The sequence below is a fragment of the Panthera onca genome, chromosome B4 (assembly GCF_046562875.1).
Source record: "Panthera onca isolate mPanOnc1 chromosome B4, mPanOnc1 haplotype 2, whole genome shotgun sequence".
NCBI classification, from domain to species: Eukaryota; Metazoa; Chordata; class Mammalia; order Carnivora; family Felidae; genus Panthera; species Panthera onca.
This window is the reverse complement of record NC_138345.1, coordinates 120,761,755-120,779,207: the sequence shown is the minus strand read 5'-3', so window position 1 is coordinate 120,779,207 and position 17,453 is coordinate 120,761,755. Positions and strand designations below refer to the sequence as shown.

The window sequence follows — 17,453 nt, the reverse complement described above, 5'->3', positions numbered from 1 at the left end:
CCAAGGCATAGGGATTCAAATCAGACATTTTCCCCTCATGCATGGCTCAGGGTGAGGATATACACTCAACTAGAAGTCACTGTGGTTAACTGTCTGAATAGGGCACTATGGGAAAATAGAGGAAGGAGCATGGGGTAGCCCTCACAGAGAAGTGGTATTTGATCCAGATTTTAAATTTTATCAGGGAGAAAAGAAGGAAGAACAGGGCACTCCAGGTAAGAGTTCAGCATAAAAAGGCGGGAAGACATTACAGTACACCAGCAGGGCCGGAACACAGGATCTTTGGCGGCAACACAGCCAAGAAGATAGGCCAGGCAAGAGCATGAGAGTCTTAAACCCCATACTCTAAAGTTCAGACTCAAATTATCGGTGGTCCCTGACCGTCGATACTTTGCATTTTTTAAATTTATTGTTACAATAAATTTATCATTAGAAACATTTAGTATATTCATAATTTTGTGCAACCATACTATCCAGTTCCAGAACTCTCAGCCTTCCAAAAGGAAACCCTATATACATTAAGGAATCACTCCTCATTTTCCCCTTCCCCGCAGTCCCTGACAACCACTAATCTTCTTTTTGTCCCTATATATTTGCCTATTCTGAATATTTCACATAAATGGCATCATAAAATATATGGCCTCTTGTGTTCAGCTGCTTTTGTTTTTAGCACAATGTTTTCAAGGCTCATCTATGTTGTAGCATATATCAGTACTTAATTATTTTTTATGGCTGAATAATGTTCCATTGTATGAGTATACCATATTTTGCTTATCCATCAGTAAATTGACATTTGGACTGTTTACACCTTTTGGCTGTTGTGAATATTTTGCTGTGAGCATTGGTGTACAAGTTTTTGTTTGAACACCAGTTTTCAATTTTGGATATGTACCTAGGAGTGGAATTGCTGGGTTATATGATAATTCCATGTTCCACTTACTGTAGAAATACCAAATCTGGGGCGCCTGGGTGGCTCAGTCGGTTAAGCGTCCGACTTCGGCTCAGGTCATGATCTCGCGGTTCGTGAGCTGACGGCTCAGAGCCTGGAGCCTGTTTCAGATTCTGTGTCTCCCTCTCTCTCTCTGACCCTCCCCCATTCATGCTCTGTCTCTCTCTGTCTCAAAAATAAATAAACGTTAAAAAAAATTAAAAAAAAAAAAAAGAAATACCAAATCCACTGATGGTTTTCAAGTCAAGTAATGGAATGTTGGGATCAATGTTTTAGCCAATGATAACCAGTAGCTGGGGAAAGAGAACAGATTGAGAAGAGAGTCAAGGCCAGGAGGCCATCCAGGAGGCTACTGTCCCAGTCAAGAGAGAGCTTCAATCCATGGCAAGGAAAGTGACAAGAGTGAAGAGAAAAGGGTAGATTTGAGGTACATTTCTGAGGCAGAATGAGCAAGAATTAATTAATGAACAATATGGGAAAGAATGGAAGAAGTTTTGTTCATAGTGCTATGTCAGATCATGGACTATGTGTTGACAATTCACCTCCCTGGACTGATGCTGTGCTTCAAAGAGGAGTCCTGTCTTAGTGACTCCTACATCCCTGGTGCTTAACAGGGAACCTGGTCCATAAGTGATCCAAGAACAATATTGTGTCTGATTGAATAATGATGCCTGCATTATTATTCATGAAAGAACAACTGGCAGATCATGACTGTAAATGAGGGGTTAAAGAGGACTTTTTACTCTTTGAGAAACAGGATGGAGAGTGATGAATTTTGTTGAAACAGGAAGTGGTTTAGACAGGTGTTTGTGGAAACATGAAGGTAAAGATGTCCAGTAGACAGCAAGAAATTCAGAATGAAGTCTCAGGAAAAATTGGAGACAAAAGACAGTATTTCGACATACACTATTGGCAGCTTTACTCATTAGAATCTCTCATTGAGATATCTAATTTCATAAATCAGCTCAAAATACCATAATACAATAGCATAAATATCTTCCTAGGAAGAACTGGGGAAAATGAGCAAAAACAGTGGTGTGCATTGTAGATTAATCTCAGTTATGCCCACAGCTAGGACTCAGCCCCAGGCACATTTCATGTTGGCAGAACATGCAATCTTCAAGCATCTACTTTCTTAAGGTGGCACTGGAAAGGAGGAGCTTCTACAAGGAAGTTTAGGTAAAAGGAGGACAAAATAACCAGGGTATGAGGAGGACAGCATGGTGTCTCTCTCAAATATCGCTAGCTCAGCCCCATGGACTCAGATCTAAGACCTACTTGAGAAAAAAAGCCTCCTTTGAGTCAAGGAAACAATGTGTGTGAGATAAACTGTGATAAATGGTGTCATTGGCTCTAATTCTTTACCCTTCCCTAAGTCCACATCCTTTTGCTATGTAACTTTGCAGTGCCTCCCAATGACAGACATTCTGCCCCATCCTTAACTGGGCTCAGCCATTTAGCATGGTTTGGTCAATGGGATATGAGCAAGTATGTTGCCAGCATAAGCTTGCCTGCAAAGCTTTCTCTTGCATGACTGCATTCCAGGGCTAACCTACTGGAGGATAAAATACTTGAGGAGCAGAACAGAATCATCCAGCTGATCCAGCTCAGGCCAGCCTGGATCAGCCAATAGCCCTTCAAGACACTGAATGAGGCCCACCCAGATCAACCGAGCCACCTAATCCCAGATGCACAAGTAAATGCTTAGCATCATATGCCACTGAAGTTTTACAGTTGCTTGATATACAGTTGTTGTATATACAGATATACAGTTGCTTGATATACATTACCATACATGGTAATGGTCAACTGAAACAAGATTCTTTGCCACAGTTCTTTGTTGACTCAACACTGTTGGAAACTTTCAGGGAACATACAGCCCCTCTGAGGCATCCAGCTTTGAGACAGTCCCCTTGCCACAGGCATCATACAGGATTGAAGGTACATTATTAACCAGTCTTCAGAAAGAAATAATTTCTTTGTACAATAGACCTCACACATACCCCAGAAAAAAAATTTCCTACACTCCCTATATTGTTTCAGAAGGATTCAAGATAATAATGTTGTTCAATGTAGAAGTTGTAACTCATTAGTAGGCAATAACATCACTTTCATGGATATTGATGAGCACTTTTTGGGGGACGAATGGAATGAAAAACACCTGAGCTTATGACAAATAATAAGGCTAAGTATTTTCTGTAACATTTTTCACAGGAGATGGGGGTAGGGGGAGATCACAATACAAAAGTATTTCTCACTTTAGGGAAGAGTCAAAAAAAAAAAAAAAGCCACAAGTTCAAAGAAAGTAGCTGAAGAGCATTTTACAACCCATCAAACTCTACATCCAAGCACACCCCAGAAGAAGTGAGGATCCAGGTAAGAGAAGAAAGAAAAGGGGCACCTGGGTGGCTCAGTTGGTTAAGTGTCAGACTTCAGCTCAGATCATGATCTCACCCTTGGTGAGTTCAGCCACGCATCCGCTCTGCGCTGACAGCTCAGAGCCTGGAGCCCACTTCAGATTGTCTCCCTCTCTCTGCCCTCCTCCTGCTCACACACTCTGTGTGTCTCTGTCAAATATAAATAAACATTTTTAAAATTTTTAAAAAGAGAGAAGAGAAGGAATCAATGGGCCAGAGTAATTAAGAGCAGCTTTCACTCACGTTTTAGGATTTTAAACACTTTTGTCTACCGTACCTCATTTGAGTCTCATAAGAGCACCGTTGCACAGATGAAGTCAAGGCTCAAAGAGGTCAAGCCCTTCGTGGGAAGGTAGGTCATACGTGACAGCGTGGGAGAGAAGCCAGGTCTTTGGTCTCCATATTCCCGCTATAATCTCCACCAGTTCCAACGCATCCTGGAGATGGCGCTCAACCTGCTGCCACAGAGACTGCACCCGTTTCCAAAATCTAAAGTAAACACCCTCTTGATAGACTTCCTAGTAAGGTTTCGGTTTTGTTTGTTTGGGGCCAGTAGGCGCAGCACCCGCTGCAGAAGCTGGGATCCAACTGCGCCGCCAGGTGGCCGGGCTCGCCCTCGGTGGCCCTCCAGGGTGCGCTGCGCTCGGGCGCCCGCCTCCGCCGCCACCGCCGCCGCCGCCGCCGCCTCCGCCTCCCCCGCGGAGCCCTCGGCGCCGCCCACGCCACGCTTCCCCGCAGCCAGCCCGCCGCAGCCACCACCGAGTCCCCGAGCCCCCGATGTCGCCCACGCTGCCTGAACACGGGCTAGCGCTGCGCTGCACCCGGCCAGCACCGCCCGCGAGAAATCCCTAATTAGTGTTGTTTTTTTTTTTTCTTTCACTGAGCTAACCAAATGTTATTTGTGTGATTCTTTAATATCTGTTGCATCCACTAGCCTGTATCACTATCATTCCATAAAGAAAGGGGCCCTATCTGGGTTCAGCACAGTATACCCAGCACCTGATGCAGTGCTTGGCACGTGGTAGGCACTCGATGAACAACTGTTGAATAAATGAATATGAATCACTGCTTCTGATGAGAAAAGAACAGCCAACTCTCCCAGTCTCCAATTACAACCTTAAGTCAGCTGAGTCATTTTCCCGAAAAAGACAAAAACTGTACAAAGTTTCCAAACATATACCCTCATAACAAGGTGAACTCATAACAAAGTGAATCTGAATCCAGGTGCTCAGAAAACCTGCCCAGATGCTCGACGTCTTTAAACACAGAACTGAGCCCTGACCCCTCTACCTGGGTCTTGGCTTTTAAAATGATTTACAAGTCTCCCTGTGTCCACAAACTTGCTGGATGAACTCTGATGAGCCATATCTCAAAACTCCTAACCGACTTCAACTCAGCACTCAAACAAGTAGCCAGTTATCTCCTCCCCTTCCCCACCAAGGTCTGAGGAGACTTACCCTTCCCGGGGCTTGAGAGTTCCAGGGTTCCTCCACCTTGCCTTCCCATTTATATCCTCTTCCCAACTTCATTTCAACTAGCCAACGTGGTGGATGCTAGCCTACGCCATGTCACTCTCCCAGCTGCTGCCAGTGTTAGTGCTATATGGCTCTCAGCTGTGTCTCTCTCTGGGCCTTGCCCTCAAAGAGAATTTCTCCAGGTCATTCCCCGCCTTCCTTGTAGCAGGTTACATTCAGGCCATGATGCGAGGCTCCAAAAACCCCATGGTGGGACAATTTGGAAGGGACATCCCAGTTCTGCATTTCCCTTTTGTGATGGCCTGAGGCTGTTGTACATCGTCACAGCCCAGATCCTCTCTCTGCCTAATCCTCCACCTTTCCATCACCCCCCCCCCCTTCCCCCACCAACCACATACACACATACACATTGATCCCAAGGGCTCTCCCCAATAAACTTCTTACATGTACATCTCTGGCTCAGAATCTATTTCCCAGGGAACCCAAATCAAGATAACCAAGCTCCCTCCCAAGTCAATACCATGGTTGTTGGGTTTTTTGTTTGATTGTTAGTATCTAAACAATGTATATGAAAAAATTAGAACATTTATACCTCAGAGGTATAAATAATAATTTTCCCATCACAAGCAGACCTTCCACTTACAGCTGGTGGTAAAGCAAATGTTTTTGCAGAGCGCTCTTTTGGGAACTCAGAAGCATGTTTTCATCAAAACAATACTGCCAACGATCTTTAAGATCACTTTCCTCCATAGTATCTGCCTGCTGTAACCATACATTCTTTGGTATAATATTGTTATGTGCATCTCACACTACATTCCAAGCTCCACAACCACCACACAGGAACTTGTTAGAAATGCAGAATCTCATGCCACACACACCCCTCCTAAATGAGGATCTGCAGTTTAACAAGATCTCTAGGTGATTTTTATTCACATTAAAGTTTAAAAACCACTGGTCTAAACCATAAAGCTTCATCATATTTTGACCTTATGGAAATACTTGGGATCTCCACTCACTCACATACCACATCCATTAATCACAAGTCCCACTGAAGCTATCTCTAAAATGTCCATCACACCCACTCCTTTTGAACTATATTTCTCAATTTCAGTCAAGCCCTCTTATCTCTTGAGGACCACACTTTGAGTAGCAAGAGTTTAGATAACTAGATGAATGGATGACTTTATTCAAGTATCTGAATGCCTTTGATTCTAAAATAGATCATTCTTTATATTAGATTTAATACAGCTTTAAATCAAGCTTTTCAATTTCTTGTATCAGAAATCCTCCAGTAACTTCAGAGCTGCATCATTTAATTGGCTTTGTCCTCATGTGCCATTAATCATTCCCTGATTCACTGGTGTCTTCAATCTTCTAAAGCTAAATAACCACCACACGCAGAGAAGGAATTAACAGGATTGTGCTAGAACCACAAATTAAATGATGGATATGGCCTTGAATTCTGAAAAGAACAATATAGCCAAATTTAAGAGAACGAAGGGAAATTAGGAAACTTGAAGGAAGTTCAGTGATTTATTTATCTTAGCCAATTCTCTTGTCAAATGAACATTTCCGATGATCCTCTGTGTTCTAAAGTGCAGGTGGTCCCCAAATGATGTCAGTTTTTCTCGGAGAAGTGGCATATATGTGGTGGTTAAGGTTCTGGACCTGACCACAAATTTCAATTAACTCATGGAATGCCAAAAACAAACAAACAAAAAACAAACAAACAAAAACCCTGGAAATACCAGAGTAATAGCCCAAGAGAACCCAACTACCACATGCAAGAGTATCTCTGTGGATAATGCATTCTGTACTCAACCTTGAATATGAAGGATACAGCTACTCCCAGCTGCCCTGGAATCTGTACACTGCCACTGCCTAAAACACTGGTCCCTCACCTAAACAACCTCTACTCAAATGGCTGCTCTTTTTCTGTGACATCCTCTATCCAGCCAGTATTCACATCACCTTCCAAAAGGCCAGAACAAGTGATTTTACTTGTTATAACTACCCAACTTAAGTAGGTTAACCATCAGACCCACATTTCATATAAACCTTACCAGGAAATTTTTTCCATAGCTTAAGATTAAAGTTAAAACACTTCTTCAGGGACAGTTTAAAAGGAAAGACTGTTAAGGCAGAGAGAGAAGCAGGTAGGTTCCCATTCCACTAAAAAAGATTCATATGGTGGGGAGCCTGGTGGCTCAGTCAGTCAGATGAGTATCCGTTTCTTGATTTCAGCTCAAATCATCATTCCAGAGTCATGGAATCGAGCCCCACATCTGTGCTGGGCTCTGTGCTGGGCCTTGAGCCTGCTTAAGATTCTGTCTCTCTCCCTCTGCTACTCTCCCCCACTTGCATGCTCTCTCGCTCTCTCTCTCTAAAATAAAAAAAAATCATATAAGATATTCAATTAAAGCCAGAGATGGCAGAAAAAGGGAGAAAAAAGAAACAATGAACAAATGCAATGACTAGAAAGCAGCTATAAACTGGTAGATATTAATCCAACTATATCAATAATCATTTTAAATGTGAATGGTCTAATATATCACTTAAAAGACAGATTGTCAGAATGGATAAAAACATAAGACCCAACTCTATGTTGTGCACGAGAAATCCTCTTTCTTTCCTTCTTTTGTTCTTTCCTTTCTGTTGACCTCCTTCACCTTTTCAAAATATAATAGCTTAGAAACTGGTGTCTAATCTATATTGTCCTGTTTTTTGTAGATGTCCTCCCATTACTCTGTACCATGAATTGAGCTGGGCTAACACTCAAGCAGACATTTTGGCTTTAGACTGACTGGGCACACAGTATGCAAGCAGGGGCAGGCCAGTGAGCATTTCTGGGCATCTCTAAAAGGGAGACCACTGATGTCCCAGCTGGGTCAGATTACTCTCATGGTCATACCAGTAGCTCAAGTTGCAGGGTCACTTTTTGTGGCACCTTACCTCTGAAATTTAGAACTCCCCTGTTTCCTTCAGCATCAATTCTGAATGTATCTGGTCACAATTTGTTGAAAGAAATTAAATTCATGCCATTAAATAGAGAGCTCTTCTAAAGTACTCTATATCTTCAGGCAAATCCTTGGCATCACCATAGTTTGTCATATCTCAAGTTTTCAGAGCTCACACATACAGAAGCACTGGTAAGCCTCACGAGGTCACTGGGAAAGGCAAGAGAACACCTTCCATCCTATAGCAAGACATAGTGCTGTGCTTAGATTATAGGTACACAGGTAAAAGCAAGACTCTTGGGAAATGATCACCAATCTGAAACAGAAAATAGTCATTTCACATCTTCCTTTCCTTTCACAAATGAGGAACATATTTAAAATCCATAAGGAGTGTTTGGAATTCATTAAGAATCTCTTTCTAAGACCCAACTCTACCAGGAGACCACTAGGGGGAAAGTGGCATAACATAAGAGGGGAAGAAGAAGGCCACAACACACAAGGAATGAGTTCTTGCTTATTCCCGTGTGTGAAGGGAGATTACCAATGGTCTTGGACAAAAATGGAAAAGTTCTGATTTATGACATAATCTCAGAGGACTGCAAACTGGGAGCCAGTAGGCAAGTACAAAGGTGTCACCTTAAACTTGGGGGTAAATCTCCCTCTTTGGAAGGAAATCCCCCCCATGCTTCTGACTAGGATACAGTTCGCAAAAGGCTCTTGTTAAATATAAGCTAAAAGTCATTATAGCCTACAAACACATTCTCAACAATTAGGTTATCAGAATACTCCTACTAAGCAGAACTCCAGAGAACAGGACCAGATTAATTGGTGTAAATCAGTGGTTCTTAACTGGGGGCAATTTTGCACCCTCCATCCTGGGACATTTGGCAACGTTTGGAGATATTTTTGGTTATCACAACTAGCAGCCATTTTGAGTAGAGGCCAGCGATGCTGCTAAACATCTACAGTGCACAGGACAGCCCCACAGCAAAGAATTACTCAACTCTAAAATGTCGATAATGCCAAGGGTGAAAAACTGATATAAAGGAACAAAAAGAGAAAAGGTCTAGGTTTGGCATGAGATAAGATTTAGGAATAGTTAAAAGACACAAAGAAATATGGAAAAGGGAAAATCAAAAATGCCAAAGGCATACTTTATCAAGGATAGGCCCAGAGAGAGCAGAGAGAACAGAGCCCTGGAAATGCCACAAAGGCAGGGCCCACTGCTAGGACAAGGTGTAACACACAGGAAGAGAAACTCCAAGGAGGAAAGTAGCATTAAGAATTAGTGGTGAACATGAAACAATGAGTTCGGGACCATGTCACATGCACTGCAGGATGCTTAGCAGCATTCCTGGCCTCTACCCACTGGATGTCTGCCATACCTCCTGCCCTCTTGTGTCAACCAAAAATATCTCCTAAAATTGCCAAATGTCCACCATGAGGTAAAATCATTTTTGGTTAAAAACTATTCAAGAGGTTCTAGAGGTATCTTTTGGAATTACAAAAACACAAATATATATATATATATATATATATATATATATATATATATATAATATATATATATACATACACATACATATATATATTATATATATGTATGTATATGTATATATATATATATATACACACACATACATATATATACATATATATGTATGTATATGTGTATATATGCATTTTCCCCTTATTTCTTTCATCTTAGTCCTTTCTTCTAGGTTGTTTCCTTCTTTTCCAAAATAGACTTTTCAGTCATTATTTCAGTAGGTGTGCACTGGGTACACTTTCCTAATCTTTTCCCAAAAATGTTCTTATGCTGACCTCCTTCTTCAATAATCACTTAACTGGACTTAGAATTCTGAACTGTTATTTCCTTCAGCACTTTTAAGATACCAATCCACTGTCTTCTGGCCGTTATCATTATTATTGGAAAGTTTATCCTCAGTTTATTTCTCATTTGCAGGAAATCTGTTTTTTTCCCTTAGAATTCTAATATTTTTCTCTTTGTGTTTTGCTGACTCACCATGATATGTTTATAATATGTGGATTTAGTTTCACTTATTCTGCTTGGCACTCATTGTGTTTCTTGAATCAAAAGATTTGTGTCTCTCATCAATTCTGGAAAATTCTCATTTTTTTTTAATATTCTATCTCTCTCCATTCTTTCTATTCTCTTAATCCAAAACAGGATTTCTATTAATTTTATATTGGACTTTCTCATTCTGTCTTCTATATTTCAACCTCCCCTTTCTTGTTTTTCCTACCTCCTATCTCTTTATCCTGCACTTGGGGGTAATTGCTTCAGCTCTATCTTCTAGGCCTAATTCTCTCTTCAACTGTCTAATCTGCAGTTTAAATGGTCATAGAAAATATACTAACTACATTTCAGGCTCTACACTGACCAAACAAATACATAATTAAGACACTAATTCTCAATTCAAGAACTTTACATATAGTTGGCCAGCCATACATGAAAAGAAAACTATTTTGCAGTCTAACAAGAGCAGAATTCAAGATGTCAATAGGAATTGCCAATGGAAATGGAAAGAATAATTAAATATGCTTAGGGGAAAAGGAAAAGAACTCACAGAGGAAGTCACCTCTTAGGTAGGTTTGAAGAAAAAAAATTCTAGGAGAGTGTAAGGAAGGGTATCCACTCAGATGGCACAGCATGTGCAAAATCAGGATCTTAATGGAACAGTAAAGAATTATGTATAACTACTGTGTGGATACATCTGAAGACAGTGGTGACATGTTAGGGGGTCAGTTAAAGCCAGTTAGGAAGGCCCTCAAGTACCATATATGAAGCGTTTAGACTTTATTCTGTTGCCAATGGGGAGGCAACAGAGGTTTTCATGGGTGGCAGGGGAGGGTAGTAATAGAGGGAGGGAGGAAGACAGGAAGACAGAAAGAGAGACAGATAAATTTGGAAAAGTGAACCTTGTGGACATGGAAGAATTAAGATGTAGGGAGGCTGGTATAAGACTGCTGTACTAGTCTAGGTAGAGATGAGGAGAGTTTGAGCTGAGATAGTATTAATAGGGATGATGAGGATGTTCTAGGTTAGGGATATATCTAAGGTAAACATAATGAATGTGTTAGCCAGCTGGCTGCAAAGGCCGATAGCCAACACAGTGTTGAGCATGAGGACACTGACTTTTTGGCTTGGGAGTCTGGACAGACTGTGACACCATTAAACAGAGTAAGAAATTCAATTCAGAGAGCTATCAGAAGAAAGTTCCTTTTGTAGCGTGTAGTTTTTAGATGTCTGGGATATATCCAGGCTGAAAGCTCTGGAAGGCAGTTGTAAATACATCTTTAAAGCCTGGCAGGGAAATCAGACATGGCAATGGCACTTTGGAGTCATGAGCACGCAGCTAGGATGTGAATACAATGGGAGAAAGTGACTGCGAGTCAGCTGATGCCAGGGAATGACCAAAAATGTAAGTCATGTGCTGGTGATAAAGAAAATTGTAAAGCTTGATCATCAAAAACGGGTATCAAACCTACATTGAATATCTGAGACAGAACCAGTTTCCAGACTTTCCTCCTATGGTTCTCCCCAATTGATCTTCTTTTAATTGAGGAAATAATTTAATAACATCTTTTGTACTCAATGTATTTTTACTAATATATTTTAATGTTACATTTTTTTGGAATAGCATATTTTAATACTCTATTATTTGTACCTTAATAGTATATTAATAAAATAATTCAATAACAAAAATGTGTATGTGATCACCTAATGTGAAATTTTCTATCTTAGCACTTACTACACTGAATTAAAATACTTGATTTACTTATATACTTCGTCCTATAGACTTTGAGCTCCCTAGGAGTGATGCCCTATTCAGTTTTCTATTCCGAGGACTTATCATAGTACACAGAACAGAGTGGGATCAGAGGGATGTATGGATAGAAGGATGAATGGTTAAAGCCAGCCAGACAATAGAGACTGTTTTTCCAACTGAACCTGCTACAATTTATTTACTGAGTAAAACATCCTCTACCATGAGGAAGGAGTGCCATGTCCAGGGCCACCATGCAGAGTTTCGCAGGTTGTTCACTGTGCAAGGTGGCAGGTAAGGTTAAGTGTAGTCAAATCAAGAGAACCTAATGTGCAAGTTAGCCATGCAAATGAAGGGAAAGGATGATAGCATAGTGTGGTGGCAAGAGTAAGAACAGCTCAATAAAATGAGAATTCTGGGTTTTTTTAGTTGTTTCTAGAACTGTAGAATGGTGAGGTTTATAAATGGAAACGTTATTTTTAAATATGTTTGGTGAAGGGGTGCCTGGCTGGCTCAGTTGGTTAAGCATCTGACTTCGGGTTAGGTCATGATCTCATGGTTCACAGGTTCAAGCCCTGCACTAGCAGTGTGGAGCCAGCTTGGGATTCTCTCTCTGTCTCTCTCTGCTCCTCCCCCACTCGCACTTTGTCTCTCAAAATAAATAAACTTTAAAAAAAGAATAGTTTTTTTTTAATTAATAAATAAAGAAGTCTGGTGAAATTCTTAAACATAAGAAAACAACAATCAATAAACAAGTATAGAGTGATTTTGTGACTAAAATTTGTGAGCTCCTCCACATCAGACCTGCCGTTTGCACAGAAGAAAGGTATCTTACAAGTGTGAAGAGAGGTCTGGCAAAATGTGGAATCTTCAGGAAATTCTGGTATAGCTGAACTGTTTACCTCACCCCAGAGATCTCTTCAAACTAGTAAGAGAAGCAAAAACTAAGGTATAGATAAGTAATAATATCAACCTTATTTTTGAAAAAAAACAGGAAGGAAGGAGAAAGGAAACTGGGTGCTTTCACACTGAAAATACACATTAAAATCAATAAATTTCTGTAAAAAAGCAAATAAATATAATAGTTAACCCACATATAATCATAACAGACTTACAGGAGGTCCCAGCATCTACAATTTTCTATAATAAAATACTACATGCTTGTTTAATATATCTTTAAATGCTCAGGCTAACTTTATAAGTATACAAATAAAAATAATAAACAGTTGCTTGGAAAAACTCAGTATTTTATTGCTAATGGAAAGTTCCCAGGAAGGAAGAAAACTATGCGCTTTTAATTTGTTTTTGAAAATCTGCAAGGTAAAAATAGAAACCTCTTCTAGAAATTGGATTGCTTCTGAGTATGGTGCTCTGTGGAAAGAAAAAAGTCAACTCACAGAGAAACGTGATAAAATGTTAATGTGGCAGCTGCCATTTTACACTCCTCTTTGCCAAGAAATGCCAGAAGCCTGCAGCTACCCCGGCCAAAGGCAACAACACTTCATTTCTTAACTTCAGATTTTATTAAATTTTAAAAGCAAGCAGAGTCAGTTTTCATTCATGATAATATCAAAACCCTAGAGATTTCAAAGTTCAGCCCAGATCATGATTTTTCTACTCTCAAATTGACCCTCAATCAGGACAACTGGAAAGATAGTTTGCTTTGCCATGGCAGAGCTAATGGAATGCAAATATTATTCAATGCTCTGTAATACCATCAATCCACTTAACCAAAGACACTTTGGAGGGTGTCCCCCAAGGTATATATAGGAACCTCAGAAACCAAAATCTCAGAAGAGAGCAGCCTGCCCAGCGCAGACGGCTGAAGCCCACTTTGTGCCATGGACACGGCATCCCATGGAGGGGCCCAGGAATCCTCATTTTTAAGAAGTTCAACGGTGATCCTTCACATTTAGTGAAGTCCACATTTACTGCTTTCAGAGATTGCTTTTGATAATCTGGAACTTCTGCAACATCAGCATCTCACCTCTAGGTGGCAGCATCTGTGAACTGTTCAGTGTCCTTGTGAATGAATGTTAAGGTTCAAAAGACTTATTTCCAGAACAGGAATTACACACTGGATTTGTCCAACTAAACCATTACTTCTAAGTGCTATATCTATAGAAGAAAAATGTGGCATGATAGATTTTTCATGATTTAAACTTCCAACTTAGACTTTAGAAATAAAAACAACTGGTTATCCTTGCATAAAATTTTCTGTAACTCATTTCAAGTGATAAATTTTAAGGCAATATGTTGTGAGCATTTTTCCTGCCTTTATTGTTTAAGTCATGACTCCCAAAGATCACGTAGATCAGCAACTGGCAAACATTTTCTGCAAAGGGCCAGACAGTAAATATTTCAGGTTTTGCAGGCCATACAGTCTCTGTCACAATTACGTCAGTTCTGCCATTGTCACACGAAAGCAGCCAGAGACAATACATAAACGAATGAGTACAGCTATGTCCCAATAAAACTTTATATATGAACAATGAAATTTGAATTTCATGTAACTTTCACATGTCTCAAAATACTACTATTCTTTTAATTTTTTTTCCAACACACACACACACACACACACACACACACACACACACACACCAACCACCAAATTCATATGTTGAGATCCTAATACCCGATGTGATGGTATTAGGAGATGGGGTCTTTGGGAGATGCTTAAGTCATGAGGGTGGAGCCCTCAGGAATGGATTTAGTGTTCTTATAAAAGAGACCCCACAGAGATCCTCCACCCCTTCCACCATATGAGAAAACTGTAAGAAGTCTGAGACCCGACAAAGGGCCCATATCTGACCATGTTGGCACCCTGATCTCAAACCTCCACCCTCCACAACTGTGAGAAATAAATTTCTCTTGTTTATAGGGGCACCTGGGTAGCTCAGTCAGTTAAGTGTCTGACTCTTGATTTCAGCTCAGGTCATGATCTAATGGTTATAAGATTGAGTCCTGTGTCTGAGTGTGGAGCCTGCTTGGGAATCTCTCTTTCTCTCTCTCTCTCTCTCTCTCTCTTTCTCTCAGTCTCTCTCCCTCTGCCCCTCTGCCCTACTCACATGCTCACTCTCTCTCAAAATAAAAATAAAATAAAATAATTTCTGTCGTTTATAAACTACCTGGTCTGAGGTATTGTTATAACAGCTATAACTAAGTTAGACTTAATGACTGAACAATGACACCAATAATCTTTAAAAAGTAAACACTATTCCCAGTTCTTGAGCTGTACAGGTGGCATCTCAGATCTGGCCCATTGGTAGTGGTTCGCAGACCCCCGACATAGACCAATTTGGTAAAGCCACATGAATTGGTAGTAACTAAGGTGTTCAAAAATGACTGATTGATAACTCTTCTGAATACATTAATCCAAGAAAGATGCCCTGTCACTAAGCAGAGGATTCAAGAAATTAAACAAATATTCGTAAGACAAAACTTGGAATTCTGATTCAGAGTTGATTTCCAGATGACATTTTACCAAACAGAACTAACACATAGATCAAATATTTCTAAATATGTCTAACCTTCCTTCTGGCACAGCGACGCTATGAAAGGCCAGTGAACATGGGGGAATTGTTGGAATCTACAGCATCACACAAGCAGAAATGCAGATGTAATTTGTTCAACAGGCAAATGTGTGAAGGAACCTTTAAATACACTGAGTCCTGAATCTCCAACAGGGAGCCAACACTGTTACCTGTCGTGTCTTGACTCAGGGTTTCCTGGCTGCTGCTGCTGTAAGAAGGCACTGGAGTGATGGACAGTGAGGCTGGGCAAGACAAAGGTGTAGGCAGCTCAGTCTTGCGGGTGAGGGATCGGTGATACACAGGGATGCCCGCATCTTTGGAGATGAAGAGAGGCAGATCTGATGGGAGGGTGGGTCTGCCTTGTGCGTATGGATTTTTCCAGTGGGTGAGCCCAATTGCAACAGGCCCAGCAACATCATAACCTGGCGAGACACATACCCTCGGTTAGAAACAGCAAGCAAAGCCTCATACCATATTTGTTTTTGTATTCCCCAAAAGTCTTAGCTGTGAGTCAAATTGAATACCACTTGAAATAAAGATGCATGTTACTAATAAACAGGCAGGAATCATTACATTTACCAGATCATTCACTGCTCAATATACGTTTAGTAAGCACATGCTATGTGCGGTTGTCCAGCCTTTGCCCTTAAGGAGCTAAGAGTCCAATAAAGAAGATAAGTCGTGTGTTCATAAAGAAAAATAACTGAAAGCCTACCATGTGCTAGATACAGTACTTTGCATAAGTGATTCTATCCTCACAGCAACAGTACTAGGAGACTGTTACTATTTCACTTTCACAGATGAGGAAACTGGATCTCACCTTGCCCTAGGTCAAGTAGCCAGAAAATGCCAGAGGCAGAATTTAAGCCCAGATCTGTCTTGACTCCAAAATCTATGTTCTTTCCCCCAAACCACAACTAACTACAGTACAAAGTAAGATGAAAGAAATAGTTTAAAGCAGGACAGAAATGTCACCGCAGTCTCACGGGAGAAAGCTCCTCTGAGTGGAGAGACTAGGTCACGGAGAAGGTGGTATGAACTTGGCCTTATAGGCAATGGTGGCAACCTAGCGGCCAGAGGAAATAGAGGGACAGATCTGTTCTGCAGATATGTTTTATTTAACCACACTTTTCCTAATTTGAAGCGAAACTCAAATTAAAAGTGACAACAATAAAAGGCTAGAGAGTTCTCAAGAGAAATCCAGCTTTCTGGCTTATCTTGAAAAATTCTCTTGATCATCTCCTTAAGAGAAGACCACATCCCCACACGGCAAATGTCAGCTAGAGCAGCTGTCCTCTTCAGCCAGAGTAAGGGGATTCCCATCTGCCACAGTCCCCACCACTCCCTAATATCTTACCCCCAGGCTGCTTCATTCATTTGTCTTACACACCTGACTTCTGCAGGACTTTACATTTGCAACATAGATACAGAATTTAGGAATATAAGTATAATCCAGAAAAAAAAAACCTAGAAAGGTAGGTTGATACAGGACAGTGTGAGTCTTAAATGCCAATGTAAGAAAACTAAATATTTTGGCAAGCAAAACATCCCTGAGAGTTTGTGAAGTGAGCATTTCCATAATCAAACTAATGGCAGAGAAAGCAGCCAGAATCTGTCCCTTCTTGCTCCAGTGGTTATCTCTTCAAGGAGGCCTCCTCTGACATCTCCAAGCTTTCTTAACCATTTGTGAAGGAAGGCTCACTAAAGAGTATTGGTGTCTGGGGACCGAGGTGTTGGAAGAGAAAGTCCAAATTGGGCAGGGCAGGTGGAGGAATCAAGAAAGCCCAAAAGAGGTAATGTGAAGGACACCTGTGTAGATTCCGAAGCCTGGATGAGGGTGCCTGGGGCGGCCTGCCCAAACTGTGCTGGAGACCACCTAAACACAGGCATATGTCAAACAGTCCCTGCCTACATTTAATAAAAACTGTTTTTTTCTTTCTATGTGTGGCTCCCTCATGAACTGAGCTTCCCTCAAGGTTAGAGGGTGTCTTAGTCATCTTTGAAACTCCTCCCAACATCTATTTCACTCTTTCCCTCCTTTGTCTCCCATCAGTACCTAGCACAAGGCGAGGCTCAGAGCTGGCACTCAGTAGATACCCACTGTTCACTGAGTTCCTAGATGTCAACAGCAAGAAGAAGATGCAAAAAGCTGAGAGACAGAGGCTAGGGGAGCATTATTAAGGGGCCACATTGAAGTGTTGGCTGCAAGAAAGGAAAACAAGTCCAGAGAAATACATGACATTGACAAAAGAAAGGGGTTTGGGGCCACCAGGGAGCTCTGTCTCTCACTCGCAAGATGTCAAAGAAGACTCACTGCAAATAGAATGGTGC

General features: G+C 40.9%; 1 protein-coding gene across 4 annotated transcripts in view; it reads right to left on the bottom strand.

The window, feature by feature from the left end:
- Positions 1-17,453, bottom strand: part of ANO4 (anoctamin 4) — a 416,532-nt gene that overhangs the window by 379,927 nt on the left and 19,152 nt on the right. For 3 of the 4 annotated variants that reach the window (XM_060656635.2, XM_060656636.2, XM_060656637.2), the window contains exon 3: positions 15,293-15,544. In XM_060656635.2, coding sequence (XP_060512618.1) covers positions 15,293-15,544 — 252 coding nt within the window. Of the gene's footprint in view, positions 1-3,350; positions 3,479-15,292; positions 15,545-17,453 lie in introns of those variants that run through there. The other variant, XM_060656640.2, reaches the window with a different exon arrangement.